General features: G+C 41.9%; 1 protein-coding gene across 6 annotated transcripts in view; it reads left to right on the top strand.

Annotated features, from left to right (window-relative positions):
* Positions 1 to 25,730, top strand: part of NRK (Nik related kinase) — a 506,445-nt gene that overhangs the window by 317,094 nt on the left and 163,621 nt on the right. For all 6 annotated transcript variants that reach the window (XM_068251057.1, XM_068251059.1, XM_068251055.1 and 3 more), the window contains 5 exons: positions 5,548 to 5,626; positions 7,137 to 7,312; positions 9,339 to 9,411; positions 17,129 to 17,330; positions 21,734 to 21,898. In XM_068251057.1, coding sequence (XP_068107158.1) covers positions 5,548 to 5,626; positions 7,137 to 7,312; positions 9,339 to 9,411; positions 17,129 to 17,330; positions 21,734 to 21,898 — 695 coding nt within the window. The remainder of the gene's footprint in view (positions 1 to 5,547; positions 5,627 to 7,136; positions 7,313 to 9,338; positions 9,412 to 17,128; positions 17,331 to 21,733; positions 21,899 to 25,730) is intronic.

Here is a 25,730-nt window from a genome sequence, read left to right as displayed (position 1 = left end):
AGGGGGTTTTGTCAGTAAAAAAATTCTTTTGTCAGTAAATTTTTAGGTATTTGTCAGTAAAAAATAACGTGAAAGGTTGGCAACACTGATTCCTAGCCCCTGTCTATACGTCATTTTAACATTATTGCAACTATTCGCTTCACTGGTAACTTTCAATACACTTACTTTTGAGGCTTGTTGAGTGCATGATAAAGTCCTGCCCCAGTATTCACTAAATTTGCTACTTCTTCTCACATAATTATAAAGGCACCTATATTTTAGTGCTCACTAAGGGTGGCTACTAATGATCCAATCTTTTTCATCCAATCTTACCATTTCTATGTAATATAAGGTAACTGCCTGAAGTATCCATTCAGTATATTCACTCAATTTACCCTTATACTACATAGATTTGGTAAGATTGGATGAAAAAGATTGGATCATTAGTGGCTACCATAAGGGTTCACTCAAATTTGCTACTTCTTCTCACATAACTATGAAGGCACTAAAGTTTTTAGTGCTTCTTGGGAGCATGTTTTATCTCCTAACGGATGCATATTGCAGCTGTCAGCTTATCCTATTACCACCGATTTCCTTACACGCAATATATGGAAATGTTGTTTATTATAATCTCGCATATCTGTTGTCTAAATACCCAATTCAGAATTTGCTATATCAATGTCTATTTGTCTCTTGTAAACAGTTTGTCCCCATACTACTGCCTGATGAAGCGGGCGCTGCCTGCGAAAAGTGTTGCACCTTTGTGGGGTACTTTTCAATACATGTACTTTTATTTATACAGACAGTCTTTCGTGTCTGCTTGCCGGAGGTAAGTCCACCACTTCCTCCAAGCGAATTTTAGAAGTTTTAGCCATTTTTATCCTGCTGGCACCTCTGTTCTCTTATTACTTTCATATGACGTTTAACATGGCTGATTTTAGGCTGTGTTCCCACTTGCGCCGGATCAAGTGCGGACAAGGTAGTGTCCACTCTGATGGACCACTGTGGTCCGGCTGGAGCCTGGGGAAGATGGATTAGAACCATAGGCTATATGTTGAACGCATCTGCCTGCCCGGGATTATCGAGGACTGCACAGAAGTGGAGCCCACGGATCTGTTGCAGAGTATTCATAGAACAGAAGCTGTTCACTGTCAGTTTAGTGATGAGCGAAGAACGGACAAAAATGTCCCTTCTCAGCTCAAGTGGGAACACAGCCTTAAGCATTTGTTACAATGGAGTGGGAGGTCAACACCATCATACGTGGTGGTTTTATTTTATTAAAGGACCACTTACGAAAAAAGTAGGTAGTTAATATTTGACAGAACCAACAGGTTTTGGGCTAGGCCATCTCCTCAGAAGGGATTCTCAGGGTTTTCTTTGTTTTCAACAGCATTTCCTGAACAGCAGTTTAACTGCCAAAATAGTAAGATACCAGCCAGCCTCCCTACTCACTTGCACACTATGTTGTCAGTCCGGGCCTGAGCCCACTGACGCAGTTGTGTCCGCTTTTCAGTTACACGTCAATGTTACAGATGCTGAAAAGTGGACAGAAGCGGACACAACTGCGTGAGTGGGCCCAAGCCCTTAAACTTTGCAAATGCTGTTCAGGAAATGCAGTTGACAACAAAGAAAACCCTGAGAATCCCCCATGAAGAGATGGACTGTCCCAAAACCTGTCGGTTCTGTCAGATTTTAACTGCCTACTTTTTTCCGCAATAGTGGTCCTTTAACCTCCCTGGCAGTAAGCCCGAGCTATGCTCAGGATCACATGGCCCTGGGAGGATTTTTTTTTAATGAAATGTGATTTATATGCTTAAAGAGAATCTGTACTCTGAAATTCTTACAATAAAAAGCATACCATTCTATTCATTATGTGCTCCTGGTCCCCTCTGTGCTGTTTCTGCCACTCTCTGCTGCAAACCTGGCTTGTAATTGCCAGTTTTAGGCAGTGTTTACAAACAAACTAACCAGCTTCTAATAGGCTCAGCTAAGCAGAGTGTGTTAGTCACACAGAGCCTGCAGGGGGTGTGTACAGCTTCTAGCTAATCACAAGCAGCCCTGCACATTCCAGTCTGACTGCCTCAGCCTGACTGTGCCGACTATAGAGAGAAGATTAGATCATATAACAGAGATAACACAGCTACTGTGCAATTAGGAAAAGCTGCAGTAAGCCAGACCACATTAGAAAAGGCATAGGAACTTATAGCATAGAAGAAATAAAGATAAACAATTTGTTACAGAGTCTCTTTAAAGGGGAACTTCAACCTAAACAAACATAATGTCATCAAGTTACATTAGTTATGTTAATTAGAATAGATAGGTAATATAATCTCTTATGCACCCTGTTTTAAAAGAACAGGCAAATGTTTGTGATTCATGGGGGCTGCCATCTTTGTCATGGGGGCAGCCATCTTTTTGGTTGAAAGGAGGTGACAAGGAGCAGGAGACATAGTTCCAACTGTCCTGTGTCCTGATAACCCCTCCCAGCTGCATACGCTAGGCTTCAAATGTCAAATTAAAAATGTAAAAAAAAAAATTGCACCAAAACAGCAGAACGAGAACAACAAAATCAGAAATCCCATCATGCTTTGCACAGCATCAGGGGAAAAAAGCCCGGGCAGTTTTCCTCTGTGCAGCTAAAAATGAGGCTTGTATAAGAGAAACAAAGTTCTGATGCTGTGAAACTGTTAAAGAAACACCAAGCCTTTTCAGTGCTGCTGAGTCGATTTTTAGTCCGGAGGTTCACTTTAAGCTAGCTAAGGGCCTTTTTCCACTAGCCTGCGATTTGCGATTTGCTTCTGATCGCAAATCGCAAGGTACATTAAACTAATGAAAACTGCAGCAGCAATTATCATTAGTGCGATCCGATTGCGATGCGATTTTGGTCAAAGCGCAATCGTCGTCCTGCCGCGTTTTGTATGCGATTGAGCTGGACTATAATGAGTATAGTAGCTCAATCGCATGGTGGAAATTGAAACGCGATTGTGATCGTGATCGGAATCGCGATCGCAATCGCGATCGCATTTCATAGTGGAAAAGAGCCCTAACTATGCCCTGAAAGTTTCGCCGCTCTCCACCGATCCGGGGGGGGTGGGGGGGGGGTCGGATTGCCAATGTAATATGTACCCGCCAGGGATCCCGCGATGGCGCAGCCTCCCAATCAGCTCCAGGCTTCGCAAAGGGGAGGATCGGTACTGCACATGACGTCGATGACTGAATGGTGAAGCTGTGGCTCTCACGGGATCACTGAGGGGTAAATATTGCCGGCGGCAATCGGGGGGTTTAGTTAGGTCCAGCGGGGCTCGGGGGGCATAGTTAGCTAGCAAATTGCTAGCTTAAGCATATAAATTACATTTTATTAAATAAAATCCTCCCGTGGACGCAGCCTCTGAAACTGCGTACCGCCAGGGAGGTTAATATCATCCCTCAACACACACGCATGTGTGCGCGCGCGCGCACACACACACACACACACACACACATACACACACACACACACACACACACTCTCTCTCTCGATATCTTTTGGTTGCTTGGCTGCTCTAATTGAGACAGTTTAAGCCGCAAAGTCAAGAGATATACCCCTTTATCACATTATTATATCCAGCCTGTTGGTTTTTGGACACCGTTATGGTGTAATTTATGTTGCTTTAGCTTACCTTTGGCCCTTTAGAGAACTTTCACCTAACCCAATCGTGAGACCTATGCCTATCCCCAACCTTTCAAAATCATATGCCAGCTCAAAATAATATCCCTCCTATATGTGGAACTTTAACCTTTAATCCCTCCCTAACTATCCCTCTGGCCTAACCTTCCTTCAGTGGCATCAATATTTCCAGACATTACAGTGACGCCTAATTGCATTTTGTGTGCCTATTACAGTGCATGACCCCGTATGTGTAAATCTATGTACCTTCTGTGCCTAGGGAAGGAGATATCCTAGTACGTCCAGCTTCAGAGTTGCCTGGGCACACATTCATCAATTTTCTATAGCAAGCTTTGAGCAATCTCAGATCACCAATTAAGCATGACTCGCTCTGAAAATGTTTGAATATACTGTTGAGGTAGGCCTACAACCTAAACAGACATTGGGTGGAAAGCATATACTGTAGATTACTTGGACCAGAAAAGGGATGGAGCCATAATCAGCTAATCATATGTGTTTGCTTTATTTCAATGCGGAAATGTAAACTGCTTCCATTCCCACAATATTGATGCCAAGGATGCCAAAGCTCACTAACTTGGTCATTGAGTGACTGTGTGTTAAGGTTAGAAAAAGTGGCCAGACCCAACAACAACCAAATACATAGCCAAGCAACGCTGGGTGTTCAACTAGTAATAATGAAATTCAGTGGCGTAGCTAAGGAGCTGTGGGCCCCGATGCAAGTTTTACAATGGGGCCCCTCAAGCACTCTATACATAACAATTGATACGGCGGACCAAAACCTGCCAATGGCAACTACAGTGTCAGAGGAGCAAGAAGGGGATGGGGAATAGCTTGTTAATGATTACCACTGTTCAAAGTATCTATAGAAGTAATTATTATGAGCACAGGACCAATAGAGAGCTAATACTGTAATTGAGGGTGGACCTTTTGGGGCCCCTCTGCCCCAAGGGCCCCGATGCGGTCGCTACCTCTGCACCCCCTATTGCTACGCCCCTGATGAAATTAAGATAGAAAAACCATTGGTGCAAAAGTTACCACAATCATCAAGATGAGATAAAATCAGATTCAGAGACCCTTCCCACCTGGTCTCTAGTTCTGATTCCCATGCTGGCTATACCATGCCTGCAAAATAATAAATTTAAATAATGTAAATAATATATTTACTTAGGGAAAGGTATTGCCTATATTTATATGCCTTTCTTTGCTTGCAATTTGTTGTGAAAGTTTGTTACAAAACCCCCTGGTCCAGTGTTGTGGACTGAACTTGGACAATGCTGCAGTTTGCTTTCCAGACCTTTTCTAGGTAGGTCATAAAGGAGAAGCAAGTTTTCCAATCTGGGACACACCCATTCTGTTTTCTGTGAGCTGCCAATTAAAATTTAAGGTACTGCTAAGAAGCAAGAAACAAGACAAATACATTAAAGAGAACCTGAACTGAAAATAAAAAGTCAAAATAACCACACACAGGTCATACTTACCTCCTGTGTAGTCAACACCTCATTCTCTTTCTCCTCTCCTGTAATATCACCCACTTGAGCCATAGGGAAACATGGACATTACCTTGCACATTCAATTGTAACTGACAGCTGCTGATCTATAACTGATAGCAATATTTCAGTTCTGACAAAAAATTGTCAGAACTGGAAGGGATCACTGTAAGAAGAAAATGGTGAGCTTCTGAGAGGAACTGATAGTGAGGTTAGTATGTAATATTCATGTGCAGCTACGTCATGTGTTTATTTTAAATAATTTTCCTCGCTTCAGCTCCCCTTTAATAACAAACCTTTGCAAATAGCATTAATAAGCATTTCTATTCCTTAAAAAGTAGGGGCATCGTCATTCCTTAATTGATCATTTCATCCAGTATATATTCTAACGTTCTGTCTTATTTTATTTTCCAGCTTTATGTGATATGCATCCTATGAGGGCTCTCTTCCTCATTCCTCGGAATCCACCTCCAAAACTGAAGTCAAGGAAATGGTATGAGCATTTAATCCTCCTGTAGCTTAGCACACTCCGTGTACCATCATTATGACCATGCCAGTGGTTGGGTTAATGCGCATAGCTTCTGCAGCACATGTTTTCTGTATGTAATGCGCTGGATGAGTGGAGTGGAGACACCCGAATCGGGAAAGGATAAAATGGTTTAATGTGCTTACTCTAAGGCTGATGTGTCCAACAGAAGAGATGAATTAATAATCACACAGATGGCTAGTTAAGAGCAATTTATTGCTTTCCAGGGCCTTCATTTTCTTCTTGTCTGCTGGCATGTAACAGGAATAGCCTGAATAATTGGATTTATTATAGAGCACCTCGGCAAGGGAAAATGCATGCTCTTCTGGGACTTGAATACACTCATAGACTTGTATAGCTCGTACTAGTGGAATCTCTGCAAGAGGATTGCAATTAAAATGGATGCCTGCCTACTCTAAATCATCATATGTCATTGATTTGCAAATGGAACCACTATTGAACAACCTTGATATATTTTATGCAGGCTTTACAGAGCACAACAGAGCAAAGAAACTTTGGTATATTAACTGAAAGTGAACCTGAAGTGGACGTTAATTATAAGATAATGAGTTGTATGAGTAGTATGGATGACACATAGAACATGTATAGTATGAAAGACGAGAGTCTCATTTTTATTTTCATTTTTATACCTTTATTTTTAAGATTGCATCAACCTGTTAGGGCTTGGTAACACCATGGCGTTTTTTGCGTTTTTTTTAAGTGCCGCTGATTTTCAAAATCGCCTTAAAAGTGCTTGTGCAATGATTCCCTATGAGAGTGTTCACATCTAAGCGGTTCGTTTCTGATCCGCTCAGCAAAGCGATGCCTGTACCATTTTTGGGGTGATTTTGCTATAATGGAAGGTATAGGAAAATCACAATACGCTCACAAAATCGCTTTGTGCGGCGATTGCGTTTGCACTTTTAAAAAAAAATACATTGTATTCTTTTCCGGGTCAAAGAGTTCACTTCCGGACTTGCGTCAATAGAATCGCTTTGCAAAAACGATTTGAAAAACGCCGTACACAAATACGCAAATAGTAGCGCGCAGGTAAGTGCTGGGAGGGGGAAAGAAATCACTCACAAAATCGCAAAACGCGGCCTTCTGCGATTTTGATTTTAGATGTGAACAAAGCCTTACAGCTGCAGTTTAGCAGCCACACTCTGCCTTTTAAGCTGAAAAGGATATAGAAGTAATGCCCTTTTGACCTTTCCTGCAGTAAAACCTTATTCTCTCCCTTCTCCCTGACGGAGCATTTTAGCTACTATTTACTTTTTAGGAAACCTGTTTAGCTTTTACTTTGCCCTAGAGTTCCTCTTTAAATATTGCTTAAAGACTTGGAAGATCTTAGTAAATATATTCTACTCAATCCTAAAGGATGATTGAATATTTCACTTCCATTATTGCCGCAATTAAGTCAACTGCTTGTCTTTATGCAATTTTCCCTGCATGAGCTTTGTTTTTCTTATTCCTTCAGGTCAAAGAAATGTCTTAATTTTGTTGATAATTGCCTCATTAAGAACTACTCACATCGCCCTACAACAGAAACGTTGCTGAAGCATTCATTTGTTCGAGATCTGCCAAATGAGCGTCAGATTCGCATTATGCTGAAGGACCATCTGGATAGGACCAGGAAGAAGAAAGGGGAGAAAGGTGAACGGCTTAACCAAAGATCTGCATTTCTGGTGATTACCGGATTGCATTTAAAGGGAAACTACACCTTGACAGACTTCAATTGATACTCCTCACTCCAAACAAATGTAGCAAGGTGTTCACTTTAAATGCTTTTACTAGGTTTTCCCAAAACACTTGTGTAGAATATTGAAGTTAAGCTTCAATTTTCAAACCAAATTTCTGTCCAAAGAGTGAGGTTGTTGCGGTAGAAGTATTAGAATATGTCTGTGTTAGTAATTGTTTTGTGATAGACTAATGTTATTGAATATTTACATAACTAAGTTTAGGGAGAGTTCAAAGGCAAGCTTCAGGTAGGATTATACTTCCAAAAGTAAAATTTCAGTAACTACTCTTAGGTACATAAAAGAACATTTGAAATCATTCCCAAGCGCTTCCTGTGTGTAAAATATTTATATTCACTGCAGACAGCAGTACAGGCTTGCTTAACAGAACATTTATACTTTGCTTTTCTCCTGGAGGACTCACCGCCAGAGCTGCAGCCACTAGGGTGCGCTCTTTAGGCAGTAGTAGTGTTAGGGAGTCTTGCCCACGGTCTCCTACTGAATAGGTGCTGGCTTATTGAACAGGAAGAGCCTAGATTTTAACACGTCTTTGTCAGAGGCAGAGCCCTTAAAGGGAACCTAAACTGAGATGGATATGGATTTTTCCTTTTAAAATATCAGTTGCCTCCGGCTGATCCTGTTTCTCTAATACTTTTCTAATACTTTTAGCCATAGACCCTGAACAAGCATGCAGATCAGGTGCTCTGACTGAAGTCAGACTGGATTAGCTGCATGCTTGTTTCAGGTGTGTGATTCAGCCACTACTGCAGCCAGAGAGATCAGCAGGACTGACAATCAACTGGTATTGTTTAAAAGGAAACATCCATATCCCTCCCAGTTAAGGTTCCCTTTAACCAGTACACTATCCAGCCACAAATTATAATGCAAACATTACTCATTGTGCACATTATGAATCAAGCCTTTATTAAAGTTAAGGGAATGAGATGAAAGCCTGTTATGATGGTACAGAACTGGGTTAGGTGCTCAAAAGTTAAAATGGAAAAAATTAAAAAGTTGTGTCCTGAAGATAAAAAGGAGGGGGCTTTCCTTACCTAAGGTACTAATAAAAGTGCCAATGTGGCGCTGCGCGTGGACACGCGCCCATAAAATGCATGCACGCAAATTACGCAAACACAACCATCAGCGGCCCAGGCCCAACCCCCCCACTCCAAGTGCAGGCTGCATGGCCCTTCGCACTGCAGCTGTACACACATGCACAGACACTGAAACCTGGACGTTTATTAAATGGGATTTATTTATTTATTGTACTCAGGTTAGGTAGAATGACAACAAATTGCTTAGCTAAATAGATACATAGATCAGTTGTCTCTAGCATTTGGATTGATGGGGTGGTGAATATATGCCCGCTGTTGAGCGTTGCTGTGAAAGGCACAAGTGGAATGCTATACTTGTCATGATGATTGTCCGTTTAATTATGATAATTTCTCAGAAGCACTTTTCTGCATGTAAAAGTGATGTGAGTTTGCAAACAAATTTTGAAGTCATTTTACACATTTTTAAGTCTTATCTATGTGCGGGGTAGGTCAATGAGATACAAAAAATTCTAAGTTGATGCACATCTTATGCAAATTTACACAGCTTGGTATGAACCAAATCAAATGCAGAAACCGCTGCATATGATTGGTTGGTCCATTTCCAAGTTGTGAACATTTGCATAACAGCATAAAATTAGCTCAAATGTATTAGCATCTCATTGATGCAGAGTAGAAAATGGGCATATTTTTCACCATTTTTATAAATATGCACCAATAAGCACAGGAAAAAAGTAGAAAATCTTGTCTGTAAATGGCAGAATGACTAATCAGAAACCTTCCCTTCTCTAAACAATGACATGTATAGAGACCATGAAGATCCAGGAGATGATTACAAAGATGAAGGATTGCTACAACCACCTATATTGCTCTCAACGCTTTATTTTTCAGATGAAACAGGATATGAATACAGTGGAAGTGAAGAGGAAGATGAGGAGATGAATGAAGAGGAAGGCGAGCCAAGGTAATTAAGCCACAAGTCTTTTTTCACTTCAACAACAGTGAGTGCTCATAACTGCAGGACAAAAGATCTTCACTAAAGAGCGATACAAAAGATCATTCCAGGTAAATCGCTGTGGAGTTATCCAGCCTGCCAAAGATATAAACTATGGCACACATGATAAAGGACTCCGCTACTGTATGAGCAGTATATTGCCTGTCAAAGTCAAAGAAGATTACAAAGTTACTTTAGGAGCTTAACTGGACTCTCTTATCAGAGCAGTTTATAATACACATTATTTATACAGCATCAAGATGTCTTTCTGTGCGTTGAGTACCTTTACGCACTACAGTCACAATCATTTTCCCCTCACTTGTACTAGAAATAAATAAGAATTATATGGTTTGGCTCAGATAATTCTCTAGAAAAATAGGAAAAATGTAAAACTTGTTCTTTGCATGTAATTAAGGCACAGGGAAATTAGGTGCAGGGTAAAGCCGAAAACTGCTTACCCTGCTCCTGCAAAAGTCCCAACGACGTTAATTACTATCCCCCCCCCCCCCCACCCCCCCATGATGCCATGGACTCTGGGGAAATACGTAATTTGGCTTCCAGCTATTACTGGCGGCTGAATTACGCTGTCTTTATCATAATTTGGGTGCTGTCTTTTGACAATACCCTAAATACTGACTGAGCGCCTCTATAGCTTTAATTCACATTATGGCCTATGGCAGTGCTCACTGCACCCAAATTTCCAGCGCCGTTTTTTGCCTGATTCGCTTTAAAGGATAGCTCAAGTGATAGACTTATGGAGGCTATTTTTATTTTCTTTTGAAAAATACTAGTTACTTGGCTGCCCTGATGATATTTCTGGCATAGTAGTGTCCGAATCACACACCTGAAACAAGCATGCAGCAAATACACTCAGATTTCCATCGGAAACATCTGATCTGCATACTTATGCAGGGACTACAGATAAAAAAATGTGAGGCAGAGGATCAGCTGGCGATCAGCAAAGCACTGAAAAAGTGTGAACCAGCGCTTAGATTGATTCAGATTTCCTCTTCAGGTTTCAAAATCTGATCATGACTTTTAGAATGACCAATCTATAATAGAGCAGTCAGGTTTTCTACAGTGCTGATCAGTATTTTAATGGTTGGACCATAAATTACCTGGCAAGGCTATCCACACCCCCATTTTAATGGAGAAATGTATTACTACCACTGGTCATTATTTCCTACGGAAAAAAAGGTGCAGTATGCAGCCTACTGACATGCCTTTAGCCCACTTACCACAACTTCTTAAAGTCGTGATCTGCAGCAAACTGGTGACTAGAGTGTTTGCAGCAAATGCCACTGTTCTCTGTTGTAGCCTATAGCATTATCCTCTTTGAAAGTAAAAAATGCCATTTTGTAGCCAACAGAGTGGCAATCTGGCTGTTCAAAACGTTATAAATATGGCAGTTGTCAACTTTGGCATCAGGTATCAGCTGAATTTAAAAAGTCAATCAAAGTGGTGATAAGGCTAAAAAAGTGGCAATCTTTTCATCTGATCACCACTTTTATAAACAATACACTAACATCACCCTTTGCTCACCAGAATTCATACACATATTACTTGCCTTATGCCATGCCATTGAAGCACCTGTCACTGTCCAGCTTAAAGGATGAGCACAGTTTCATTTAGGTGTTAGTACTTTTATAAATATCGCTGAAAATCGCTCTTTTGTAAGAAAAAAAAGTAGCACTTTTCTGTCAAACAGCACGGTTGTCCTCTTTATAAGCAAGCAACAGAGTGTATCCTGTAAAAGAAAGAAAGAGTAGAACGATCCGGCAGCTCCTTAGTCCCTATAGGCTTAGTCAGACCCATCAACCTGCTTAGTTTTTCTCTTTTGTTTTCCTACCTAGTTATGATGTTTTACTGCCTGAGGACCACAGTCTTGTGGGACTTCAGGCCTGGTCTGCCAGCATTATGAAGATGCTATTATTGCAGAAAAGCTGCAACTGTGTGAAAATGGCAAGGCTACCTAACACACAAGGAAAAATATATTGCACAATAGATGTGTGTGGCAAGTGGCTTCTCATGAATTATTATTTATTGTATTTATAAATCGCCAACATATTATGCAGTGCTGAACAATAGATAAATAGGGAGAAAGACAACAAGATACAGGATACAAGATCATGTAAAGAAGTCTAAAAAAAAAAATTGTGTTTTTTAATGAAAGGGCCACTGGTAACAAATGCCTGAAGATCAAGTGAGCCTGATACCAATAGGCCATCTAGTTTATCCTGACATTGACAGAATTTTTACCTCTCTGGCCTTGCCTTGTATCCCTATGTACTGAAGGTATCGATTTTGTTCATCTTCAATCCTTGGAAACTGTGACTGTTGGTTGCAAATTTTATTTTATAGAAAATCTCCAACATTGGGGACTTTAGTAAAGTTTAAGTGACACAAATTGGGCTCCTTAGGGGGGCATGCTTTTGCAACCACACTTAGGTATGGGGCAAAGTATTAACCAGTTACATTTTCTATTCAGTAACTATACGATTCCATGGTCTCCACTGCTCCTTCCTACATAAAAAAAGCAATGACCTTCAGTGATCCATACTCAATGTCATCTTAAAGGAGAACTCCAGGATATGCTAACAAAAAGCATCCTCCTTGTTGGGATAAATACTGCAATTAACCTTGGAATATTGATTTCCTTTGTTATAATATGCTGTTTTATATTACCAAAACCAAGCAGGGAAAAACAATTTTAAAAGCTGCATTTAGCGGCAATACACAGTAATTTGGGTACCCAGAGGTGCCAATAAAACAGTGGGTGATCCCAGCACCAATTCATTTTCTTTGGTTTTGCTGTTCCCAAGGCTATGTAAGGCCCATTTCACATTAGCGTTTTTTTCCGGATTGGAACCGGTAGACTGTACAAACGGAACGAATGTGAAAGGATCCAATGTTAACCTATGGATCCATTCACATGCGTTCATTGGTACGGATACATTCTGTACGTTCCTTTCCCCAGACCCAAAAAATGCTGCAGGCCCTAATTTTCTGGACTGTTCTGCCCAGCGGAACGGATCCGGACAAAAAAAATGCTGCAGCATTGGAGAAATGGAAAACGGAACGTTTCTTCACACTAGTGAAGAAACAGACCGTTCCACAGGGGATGGGGGCATGGGCCAACGCGAACTTGAGCGACGGGATGGTGAGGAAGGGTGCAGCAGCCGGGGGGGGGGGGGGGGGGGTGAGGGAGGGTTTATACATATCTAATCTTCTCTAGCAGCCGGCGGTAGAGGCTTCTGCATTCTTCCACGCCATGTGTCTACATGACGCATCATGTGACTAGTCACATGATGCGCTGTGTAGTCACAGCGGAAGAAGAGGAAGCCTCTACCACAGGCTGCTACTGAAGATTAGGTATGTATTTGCTGAGTGAAAACTGATCTGACCAATCATTGATCAGATCCGTTTTCACTATGTGAACCGGGCCGAGGACAGAGCCATCCAGATCCGATAAAGCGGAGACCGGATCCGCTCACTGGATCCTTTTGGCTCGAAACGCAGATGTGAACCGGGCCTAACGGTTCTCACTACTGTTCCATGCACTTTAGCCATTTAATAGCTAAGCGCCTGCACCCAAAGTAACTCCTCCCAAAATCCTCCGCGCACCATATCTACAAAATAACATTGCAATCTAAGGTGCCACTCCAGCCCAAATGAACTGATCTGACCAGAATGGTCCCTCGTGGTTCTCTTGTGTGCATGTGTCCAGTAACAAATTAAAAACATGGATAAGTTGATAAACACTATGGAAGGTGAAAATGAACCACCTGCTGCAAAATGGAGATTTTAAAATGTCCGTCTTTAGCACATTTCAGTGCAAAACAGAAGTTTTAGTTCAATCTGTTTTGCAGGGCAGAGTATCAGGATGCACCCGTGGGTGTTGCGGGTGGGGGGGGAGGTACATTCACGTGCATCATGTGGCCACTTCCGTGGTAAATAGAGCATGACTAGGAGATTTATGGGTGAAAAGCAAATTTGAGAAATTGTGAAAAAAAAGTTAACTTGGGAGTTAATGGGTCCTAGGTTGTTAAATGCATTATTTCATACATGCAAACACTATTTCAGATGTTCTGCATTAGTTACAGCTGCATAGCTTCTTGCCAAAGGAGCTTAAAGTTAAATGAAAAAAAAAGAGAATGCAAACACACAATCGCATCTATGGGAATATTTGAACACCTGTACATCTGCCCTTTACCCACACATCTGCTGTAGATAAAATTTGCTTTAACAAATATTTTATTCATTTGCTTCTGGGCTCTTTTTTTATTCATTGCTGAGTTCTCACATCAGAGTTAATTCACCAAAATATTCATGCAAATATTTGTTTCACTAACAAGAATGACCTTTTACTATACTCTCATATAAGAATTATTTTAGTAAAGGGAATCTGAAGTGAAAATAAACTTATGATATAATGATGTGTGTGTGTAGTACAGCTAAGAAATAGAACATGAGTAGCACAGATATGAGTCTCATATTGTTTCCAGTACAGGAAGGGCCTGTTTCCACTAGGAGCGGTGCGATGCAGCTACATAGCCGATGCACGCCAATGGAAGAGTTTCCACTGCGTGCATGTTGTGCGGAGCAATGCGGAGCGATCCGAGAATCTGCAGCATGCTGCAGATTCTCGCACGGCCGCAGCCGCCTCCCATCTCCTCCATTGACTTCCGTATTGGGAGATGCGGAAGTGATGCGGCAGAAGTGATGCGATGCGGCTAGGTAGCCGCATTCGCATCACTTTGTAATGGAAACCGGCCCTTCGAAGAGTTAAAGGGAACCTAAACTGAGAAGGATATGGATTTTTCCTTTTAAAATAAGACCAGTTCCCTGACTCTCCTGCTGCTCCTGTGTCTCTAATACTTTTAGCCACAGCCCCTGAACAAGCATGGAGATCAGGTGCTCTGACTGAAGCCAGACTGGATTAGCTGCATGCTTGTTTCAGGTGTGTGATCCAGCCACTACTGCAGCCATAGAGATCAGCAGGACTGCCAGGCAACTGGTATTGTTTAAAAGGAAACATCCACATCCCTCTCAGTTTAGGTTCCCTTTAACACACTTCAGTTGTTATCTGTACACAAGAGCTTCTCTGAGCACTCCAACTAAACTTGGTCCACTACAGTCCTGTTTTCTGAAGCACTTATCTCAACCTGTCTCTAACTGTTTGTTAAAAGTTTTACTGTAGGAAAGTTCAAAGGGTCATTAGCTCTGCTCTGTTTCATAGTTTAAAATACACACTATAGTTGGTAAACTGCAAATATTAGAGAATATTAGAGTATAATGCAATGTTATTAAAAAAAAAAAGCTACATAACTGAAAATAAAAATGAGACTCTTTTCTTTACTACTAATGTTCTATAAATTATCCGTACTGCACATACAATTCATTATATCAGAAAGGTTTTTTTTGCTTCAGTGTCACTTTATTTAAAAACAAAGCGAAGTATTAAAGTTACTTCTGAAACCCATGTAGCTATGGGATTGATTCATTACAGTTGTTTAACACCTTATTTCTCCATTTTTTCACATGTGAAAATGGTTGTGCATACGGTAAATCAGGTTCTATGTAATTCTACCACAGTTTTGTGCACGTGGTAATAGAGACCGACTCAGAGCAGCTCTTCAGCTGCCAGCAGGATGCCTTGCAGGACAGACTTAAAGGAAACCAGAAGTGAGAGGAATACGGAGGCTGACATCTTTTTTTCAATCTAAATATGCTAGTTGCCTGGCTGCCATGCTGAGCTTCATTTCATTTTGAGTTACGCCCAAAATGAGCATACAAATCAGATGCTTTGACTCTAATCTGACTCCATTTGCTGCATGCCTGTGTGTAACTCAAAATGAAATGAAGCTCAGCATGGCAGCCAGGGCAACTAGCATATTTAGATTGAAAAAAAGATGTCAGCCTCCGTATTCCTCTTTCTTCTCGCTACTGGTTCCCTTTAACGACTGACTTTAGACCTGCAAACAGTAGACGTTTTCTTCAAAATTAAAATGTAAATAAATACATTTAAAATGACTAAAATGTTGAGTCTCGGTCCATGGTGTCAGTCAACCTCTTAGCCTAGTAAATGGACTTTTTTTTAGTTTGGGTGGTGTATCTTGCAATGGAGACGCAATTCCCCTTTCCCCTTTTGTTATAAGGTACCATGTGAAGAGCTAAGGCCATATAGATCCCAGTAATGGCCTGTCCTGTTGGGAATAACAAGGAGATGAGGTTCGATGTGGTATGTGCAAGATGTTATAATGTACCTTGTGAAGGGTGCAAGCTTACTTCCAAGATGCATAATGGCGCCAGGAAATTAGGGTGCAGGGTGAAGTCGAAAAAAGGCTCACCCTGCTATTGCAAATTTCCTGGTGGCGTCTATTACTATTCCCCCTCCAGGCCGCCATGAACTCAGGGGAGAGATGTAATTCGACTGCCAGGATATGGTGTGTTTTCAGGGGCGGAGTTTAGGGCACCAGAACACTGATGCCATTAGTCCTCTGAGTTGTAAATCCAATCCTGCTTCCAGGTCACTTAACATACTTGTTCCCAAGATATTGGGGTAACTCGAGAGAGGTAAGGTTGGGGAAATGAGGCAGCCTGCACATGGCATCCCTGCCAACATGTATTGCAGTATGTGGGACTGATTGGTTTTTTTGCATTCTGTTTTCAGCTCCTGCTGTATTCGTGCTGGAGAAGTAACAGTATATTTAAGTAAATTTGCTTACAAGCCTTTCCTGCAGGCATGTATGACAGCCTGGCACTTGCTTTTTGTCTTTCATGCAGTGAGTTAGCAGAGGTGTGTATGCACAATTGCAGCGAGAGCGCGAGAAGCCAGTGTAGGGTCAGTATAAAGCAGTGCAGAGGAGGTTAAAGATCACAAATCTGTAGTTCTTATGATGAATGACTTCCTTACCTTCAGTCAGTCAAATGCATAGGAAAAGAATCAGCCAACGTTTGAGTGTAGGGTATTTAATGAAGCTATGCATTCATTTACATTACAGGAGCCTATAGGCACAGATGTCCTGGCACCCTAGACTTCCCCCTTGATAAACCTACAAACCCCCGCTGACCTGCACCGCAAGTTTGCTGGCTGGCCCCGCTGTCACTTCTCCCTTACTTCCCTTGCCCATCAGGCAGTTACAGGTGCCCCTTAGTATTAGTTAGCCGGAGGTACCCTCAGTATTAAGTTTCCCCTGATAGAAGGGAGATTTGTCCAGTGGAGTGCAGAAACCCAGGTGAGTAACCTCTCATTTACACTCTGCTCTGTATTCTACATAAAGAAGGAGGAAGGCAGTCAGGGAGAGAGGAGTGAGCCGCCTTTCCATAATCAGGCGTCAATAGGCACATGCCTACAGAGCCTTATGGTTAATCCGTCCCTGAAGCAATGGTAACTCTCTGTAAAGAGAATATAAATCTAAAGACTTTTACAATAAGTGTTTCACCAGCTCTGCGAGTTTAATATATTCTAGAATTGCATGCTTTGTACTCAACAGCTTCCAAGTTTTGCAAGCCTTACAAAGTTAATTTGTTGAATAAGTTAAATTTTTGAAAGGAGAAAAAGAAAAAAGGAAAAAACAAACTCTCACACACACACAAACACACATACACATATACACACACAAACACACATACACACAAACACATAAACTATAGTTCCATTATCTTTTCTTTTCTTTTTTTTTAGCTCCATTGTTAATCTTCCCGGTGAATCGACTCTCCGCCGTGAGTTCTTGCGATTGCAGCAGGAAAACAAGAACAGATCAGATCCTCAGAGACAGCAGCAATTACAGAAGCTAAAAGACCAGGAGAAATACAAAAAACAGCTGCTGGCGGAGCGCCAGAAACGGATCGAGCAGCAGAAGGAGCAGCGGAAAAAGCTGGAGGATGTAGGAATTCAGTCTTGCTCCCCTTTATAGAGCTTGTCCACACTGCTGATTTGTCACCTATGGTAGACTACAACAAGAACAAAGCAGGATGTGCCCAACACATGTTCATCAAAAAAGCCATACATTAATAGACATTAGGGAGACAGAAACAGAGTGACCCCCTTCCAGCGATACACGGGGCTTAACAACATTAATGAGCTTGTTGCCAACACACTCGTATTCTAAACAACACTGGGACAGGGAAGCAAGCTGAAGTATTATTACTGCTCAGACACATTCTATTAATTCACATGATTTTAATAGCTTTTTCATTTCCCTGATCGTCCTTTACATAATAATGTGCAAACAATGGGGTCGGTGCCTTCTGACACGTGAGTGACGTGTGTGACAATTAATGTCCCACAGTTTTCATTAACCGCAGGATCTTTCAGAGATTGAGATCGATGAGTGACTGACAGTGTGGTTCTCAAATGCAGTGAGTCACTACGCAAAGTAAAAAAGGAAAATACCATTGTCACTTTGTTTTTGTTTATATCCTTAAAAACGTTTCACTGCCATCCAAGTGATTTCCACAGTCAGACTTATACTGAATTAGAGCAGCTATCTGAACATTTTTTTCCACACTCAATAAAGGCAACTGCATCACCTTTACACAGTAAGATACTTTATGCAGATGTTAATGTCATTTCACTTGGCTAAAGGGGTGTTTTGCTGTTAAAATGCCCGGGTAAGGGTGTTAAAACGACATTGCGTGTGGAAATGATTCAGATGATGACAATGATGCCAAAGTCTCCCACTCTGGTTTACATAAGGTTCCTGAAGTTTGAAATAAATGGACAGTTAATCATCCCAGCATTTTTAATACTTTGTCATCCTCACCATCATGATAGAAGACCACATGCATGACATACAGAGTCAGACCTCCTGTGCTGGGCCATATGCCTACCCAGGGTTTGTTTGGTACCATGTCACCTTTTATGAATTTTTTTATTACTTTTTGTGCATGGTCCTTTTTATGCAAAATGGACATTTTGCTGGAATCTATGTCCAAAATGGAACAATGCCGTTTGTTAAAAGAAGGTACCTCGCTTGAATATGCTTAGAATACTTTGGAAACTGGCGAATGGGGGAGGGGGTGCCCAGTGCACACTGCACACTACACTGTTGTACTGTACTGAAGTTAAAACTTAACTAATAGAGTAGTCCTATAGTGTGCAACATTGCATTTATGGTGTGATTGATGCAATAGATGTGAGCATTTATGAAGTTCCCAATTGGGTAGCTTGTGTGATGTTTTTTAGGGATAGTTGGGGGTGTCAGGGACAGAATATTTGTAAGCAATTGTAAAGTGCCCTAGTTGGGGAGTATCGGTGCTCAGAACATGAATGGTAAGGTAAAGTGCACAACTACTAACAATTATTAAATACATAACATGCAAAGTTATGCTTGTCTGTGCTAAATTACGACTAGCCAATCAACAAAGATAATACATCTTAAGCAAGGTGGTGTGGTTTAACAGCTTTGGAAAACAAAGTTCAATCATGGATTCAGGTTGGATCACTCTCAATGCGCTAAGCCCCAGCTGGTAGGCAAAACGCCCCCTTTTAGTGAATGACTCTCCAGATCCGGCAACCAGAATTGGCCTCTTAGCACATATGGGGTGTATGACCACCCCTCGCCTCTCTGGCTTTTATGTTCTCCAGTGTTTGAGCCTTTCCAAGCTGCTTGACACACATCCCAGGCTGCGCAGTTTGAATATTCTGTCTCTATGTCTAGCAACTCAGACCGCACTGGCTAGTAAAATCATTTGTGCTATTGGCGTCACTGAGTATGGCAGACGTCACACATACACAGTGTCATCCCTTAGATTCACTTGAATGCACAATTGAACTTTGTTTTCCATGGCTGTTAAGCCATACTACTTTGCCTGCAAGAGCACTTAATTAGGCCTGATGCAATTCAAAGTGATAAGTAGCTTGTACATGTGAGCTACTTAACACCTGGCTTCCGCACAAGGATTCTTGACAAATCCTATTGCTGGTTTCATTTGTGCAATGGCCAATCGCTACGGAGCATTACTCAGGCAAAAGCCTTAGTGATGCTCTTATATCCCAGGTGATGGGGAGCGATGTTTTGCTCTGTGATGCTGTCCTTCAGCACTACGGCACTCCCCTGCTGACTCGTCGCAAGAGCCTGCACTTACCAATGAAGCGCTGCCGCAACTCGCCACGACTCCCATTTCTGAAATTTACTTTGAGCCCCGGCAAAGCATCTGTGAAGCTCTTTCCGGGGCTCCCCATTGGTCCACTGTCTGGACCAATGAAAACTTAAGAGGTCCAGTCTATGGATCAACGGGGAGCCCCGGCGGGAGCTTCAAAGATGCTTTGCTGGGACTCAAAGTCACTTACGGCAATGAGAGTTGCGGTGCAGTCTGGCCAATGTTAGGCGGCGCTGCAGAATGAATTGCGTGGCAGGGGGTGCCTGGCTCAGGTGCAGGGGGGGGTTCAGTGATGCGCGGATTAACAGAGAGTGAGCTCTGGGGGTGTTCTTAGTAAAAAAAAAAAGACAACCAGATACAGTGGCAGAAGACGTACATTAGCGTGTTTAGACCTGCTTTTTGACGGCCTAAGCTAACAGTCATATCTGACAGGAAGCATCGCTTTCTGGCAGAATGAAAACTGCAAAAGGATAGGGTGTAAAGAACTTGCTGGGCGATAAGATCACCCAAGTGAGTTTTTTAACACCCTGCCTAGGGATAAGTGCAATTGAATCAGACAACGTTATCATCGCCTGATTATCGGACTCACCAGCGTTTAACGCTGGCGGGTCTGACAATTGAATGAGGCCCAATATCTGAACTGTAAAGTGTAATGTTGTGGTCATCTTTTTGAAGATTTTGATTAATCACGGTAAATGCTAGGACAGTAGCAGGATACTTAGTAATGTTCTTTGTAATTGAGTTGATTCTGCTGACATTAGGTCTATGTGGAGCTTTCTATCTGTATGTGTGGCAATCCATTTTGACATAGTGCAGCCAGCTACCCCACAGTGGAGATGGAAAATGTTAATAGCCTTAGGGTTTTCAGCAATGTAAATTGAACATTTAACATCAACATAATGAGTGTTATGGTGCCAAGGTGATGCAATTATTCTTATTTAGCGCTGACGTAATTTTCAGCGATAACTCATCTAATTAAATGTAATCCAGACTTGCTAAAGCAAACATTATACACAACTAAATACAATCCTCCATGTTATTTAAACCCATTAAATCTCTTGCTGTCTAAGATTTTCAAGGATTCCAAAGGAAAATATCTACTTGATACCACCTTATTTTCCTCTGGGTAGACTGGAATAAATGAAAAATTTCACGGTCGGCTAACCACTCACAATTCGACAAGAAAGATTTTGAGCATATAACACGCAATAAGCAGCAGGGTATGAGATTACAAAATCTGCTAAAACGGTTAGCTGCTAGTACCCACAGTCATTAGAGGGTTTAGCTCTCTCCTCAGCAGATCAGGATTATCCACCAGGCAACCTAGGAAGGTGCATGGGGCCTCCCCACCTGCCACCTACGCTGACCTCTCTCCTCTTCAGCTTACTAAAAAATTACCACAAGAGGGCCCCAAATCTACAACCTTGCCTGGAGCCCCATTACATCTTAATCCATCTCTGCTCCTCAGCAATCCTAAACTGATAAGAAGAGATGTATATACAAGAAAATGTATGTGTAATCCCACTATTCATGTAGGGTTGAACATCTCTTCGGAGCTACTTGTGTCCCCATGTACTTCAGAGGACAAGTAAATTGCTACAGTAGCGCACAGTAGCGATGCACTCATCCTCAGAACTACTCAGGAATGCAAATAGTTCCATAGGGCAGTTGGAGTGAATGGCTTTACTAACCTACAGCAGAGAAACGTCCAGCCGTATGGAGGAACGGGAAGGCCCTATGCTATATAGGGCTTTCTGCTAAGGTAAGTATCAGACCTGAAGTGAATTTCTTTCTTCTGGTTTGCTTAAAGAATAATTACTGGGTAAGACTGCGTAGTATACAGATTAACCAACTTCAATTGCTGTTTGGTCCAGGTGGCATGCATGGACTTCCATACTCAGTAACCCACTGCGGATCACTAAGAGTAAAACTGGTTAGCTGCAGGTAAGGTTGCAAAACTGATGCGAGGAAACCTTTTGTTTTAAGAAGCTAAACTTTTGTTTTGCTTAACATTTTAGTAAGAGGGCTTGTTGGTCCTTTGTAGCCCTTTAGACACTCCTAGGAGTTCTGGTTCACCATGAGCTGGCCGGGTAGTCTGTAACTATAGTAAAGTACGGAAGTGTTTCATTTTACTATAAGAAAATTCAATGTGGAGTTAAAGCTAATAATTTTTCTTGTGACACAGCATCAGAAGAGAGAACTGGACCTGAGGAAAACCCAGGAATATGAGCCAAGGAAGATGGAATGGGAAGGACAGAAATGGGACGTAAAAGGAAAGGAGGGCAGGAAGCATGTGGAGAAAGAACGCTGTGTCTTGGCTGATGTACATGACAGCACAGAAAGAAAACAGGTAACTGTAAATGCAGCAAATTGCTTTAAATGCTACTGAAGCATTCCTCAAATGACAAAGTGCCAACAGTTATATAAGCTGTACATCTGTTGGAGCCGTATAAAATATGGGCAGAGCTGCTCAGAGCGCTGACGGAACTGCAACTGGCTAATGGAGGGGGAAGGGGACTGTGAAGAGAGATTTTACATCAGCCTTATAATAATGAGTGTTACACTGGTTTCTCTAGTAGTAAGTGGTGAGTCCCTTTGAAGGAAAATGACAGCATATCTTCAGCACATACACCATCTGAGTTATTTTGTCACTTTCCCCTGAGAGTCATGTTAGATGTGAGTTTCACATGTTCACATGCTGGCAGTTCCGTATGTTCATGATTACATTTCATATGCAGATTTGCATGTTCTCCCTCCTGCCACTGTCTGCATGTCAGACTTGGAAGTTACCATCGCAGCAGAACATCTGTTAAGATAAAAATCCACATATAAGATAAGCCACCAAGAGGTTGGTTTGTTTACTATCAATCTGACCAATCTGTGAGACTTGCACTGATAGAGAGGAACTATAATGCACAGCTAAATGCAGCGTAATGCTGCAGCATTCTTTAAGTGGAAAGTACAATGGGGTGTGGTCTCCTTTTACAAAGTGTAGAGTTGAAACAAAATGTTTTCTTTTTTTACTTTAAATATATCTGATTCTGCACCTAAACTATCTGTAAAGGGAGAAAAACACAAGTATGCTAGGCTTTCTTATGAGGCACTGTCTTTAAAGTGGTCTGAAACTCTGACATACCATACCATACCTTTTTATTACCCATACAGTTATCATATTTGCGTGTGTGTGTGTGTGTGTGTGTGTGTGTGTGTGTGTGCGCGTGCGTGCGTGCGTGCGTGCGTGCGTGTGTGCGTGTGTGTGTGTGTGTGTGTGTGTGTGTGTGTGTGTGTGACTGCAAGTAATCTTTCAGAGCAAAAAAGAAATGCTGACTTTCAGACCACTTCTAAATCTTATTTTTTCCCAGTCAGATGCAGCTATTGTGAAAGCTGCTATTTTATAAAATACAATTCAACTGTTCACACTGCACGTTATTTAATTTGATCTGTAAGCACTAGACTATTTTGTACACTCGGGCCCCATATGCAATTAACTTTCCATCCCGAGTTTTCTCCTAGACGATACTTTCACAACGTGTTAATTAAATGCCTTTAAACCGCCAACAAGCAAGAAGACTGAGAGGGGTGGGAGCAGGCGGATATCCGCGCAGATTAACGCAAGTAGAGGCAGAGCTACTGCACAAAGCTCTGCTTTTACATGGAAGGAGCCCCACAATTTGCCCCGCGGAGTTTGGGGTGATTAATTAAGTGTTCTATAGATGGATGTACAGAGGCGCCAAAAGGATAAAAATTGCTAAAAAGTTTAAAGGGACACTTAAGTCAAACAAAAAAAATGAGTTTTACTCACCTGGGGCTTCCAATAGCCCATTGCAGCTGACCGGTGCCCTCGCCATCTCCCTCAGATCCTCCTGGCCCCGCCGGCAGCCACTTCCTGTTTTGGTGACAGGAGCTGACAGGCTGGGGACGCGAGTGATTCTTCGCGTTCCTGGCCACTATAGCGCCATCTATGCTGCTATAGCATATATCATATACCATACAGCAGCATAGAGGGTGCTAATGTGTCTGGGAACGCGAAGAATCACTCGCGTCCCCAGCCTGTCAGCTCCTGTCACCGAAACAGGAAGTGGCTGCTGGCGGGGCCAGGAGGATCGGAGGGAGACAGCGAGGGAACCGGACAGCTGCAGGGGGCTATTGGAAGCCCTCGGTGAGTAAAACTCATTTTTTTTGTTTGACTTAAGTGTCCCTTTAAAATATTCAGGTGGCGGTGGTGGACCGGCCACTCTAAAACAGACACGATGCTGTCGCTTACAGTAAAGATAATTTATTCACATACTCCAAGATAAAAAACTGCAACGTGTTTCACGAGAAAAAGTGAATTGCATTTGGTCCCATCTCTTAGCACTGCAGCACTGTGCAGCTCACTGAAGCTGCAGGCCAAAATGAAGCGTACGTACGAAAAGGGCGTCGGGAAAAAAGGGCGCGTGGTATAAACGATAAATGGAAATATCGTTTATAGAAATTATTGTGTAGAATTTCGTTTATAAATAGTGATTTAAAAATGTATAAATCACTAAATAATGTGTATGAGATCGGCAATTCTTAAAACGTTAATCTTCCCTGTTTGTAAAGTGAAACTTATATTTTCGTTTATTAAAAACCCTCCCTGTACCTATCCCTAACCCCTAGACCCCCTGTTGGTGCCTAAACCTAAGACCCCCCTGTTGGTGCCTAACCCTAAGACCCCCCTGTTGGTGCCTAACCCTAAGACCCCCCTGTTGGTGCCTAACCCTAAGACCCCCCTGTTAGTGCCTAAACCTAAGACCCCCCTGTTAGTGCCTAAACCTAAGACCCCCCTGTAGGTGCCTAACCCTAAGACCCCCCTGTAGGTGCCTAAACCTAAGACCCCCCTGTTGGTGCCTAAACCTAAGACCCCCCTGTTAGTGCCTAAACCTAAGACCCCCCTGTAGGTGCCTAAACCTAAGACCCCCCTGTTGGTGCCTAAACCTAAAACCCCCTATGGATAATAATGTTTTACAGACATGAATAAATAAAGAATGTAAAGAAAAAAAATGTAAATTATTTTTTTGGGTGGATAATAATGTGTTAGAAATGTTTTAGAAATAGTGATTTATTATCTTCATAAACGTTATTAGTCACGGGCTCATTTTGTAAACTTAAATCATCACAAACATAGTTATAAATCCTTAAAAATCTCCGGGCGCCGTTATAAATCCTTAAAAATCTCCGGCGCCTTATTTTCCCCGTTCAGCGCCCATTAAACGATATTTATAATGAAAGTGAATGGGGCGCCCTTTTTGTCCACTTGTCTCATGCGCCCAAATCTACTGCTTCCCAAAATGAAACCCTGTCCGACCCTTTCTATAAAATCAAGAGTTTGTGCATTTAACTTAAAATTTGGGGTTTATCTACTGGGGCAGAGGGGACATTTTCTGTGCAGTACTAAATGAAGGGGAGAACATGATTGTGATCTACTCAGGAAATGAGCTAGCAGGATTGTCCCTACTTTGCATCGTAATGAACCCTCTAGATCTCTTGGCAATATAGCGGGCCTGCTGTAGAAATGCTGGAATTTCACTGCATGTGATTAATTTGGCTTAAGACTCTTTCAGACACCAGCTAAAAAGCATGTGAACACGCAATTTAGCTGCACGGTTGTCAGAATCAAGTGCCTTCTTGTGGCAAAATAATACAACTGAACAGGAGCACTGGTAACCACAAGTATGTCAGCGGTTGTCGGATACATGGTGCGCTGCTTGTAGCGTCCAGGGCTGACTGGCTGTCGCTCAGATGAACATGCAGTGATTACCGCAAGTGCTGGACACCTGCTGCATGCGCCCTGCACATACACAGGAGCAGCTTACAAGCGGTTAACTGTTCTGCTGACAGCCTTTCATTTGAAAGAAATGTTAGTGTATCAGGCCCCACCTCTCCTGGCCATTATCAGAATCAAAATGTTTACAAAACTGAATCATGAACATTCCTACTATTATATGTTCCTATAGAAAAAAAAAGATGTGCACAGATTCACCAACAAAACACATCAGAAATAACATTTTTAGAGTGCTGTATAAACTAAGGGGGAAAAAGCTAATAACTAGCATGAAAACAAATGTATTAATTAAAAACAGAAACACTAGGCACAAAAAAAAATATTGTTTTGCAAAACAGACAGTGGTCTGAAAAGGGAATTAAATGGTTAGAAAAAC

Source organism: Hyperolius riggenbachi, chromosome 8 (assembly GCF_040937935.1).
Source record: "Hyperolius riggenbachi isolate aHypRig1 chromosome 8, aHypRig1.pri, whole genome shotgun sequence".
Lineage (NCBI taxonomy): Eukaryota > Metazoa > Chordata > Amphibia > Anura > Hyperoliidae > Hyperolius > Hyperolius riggenbachi.
This window is presented reverse-complemented; position numbering and strand designations above follow the sequence as displayed.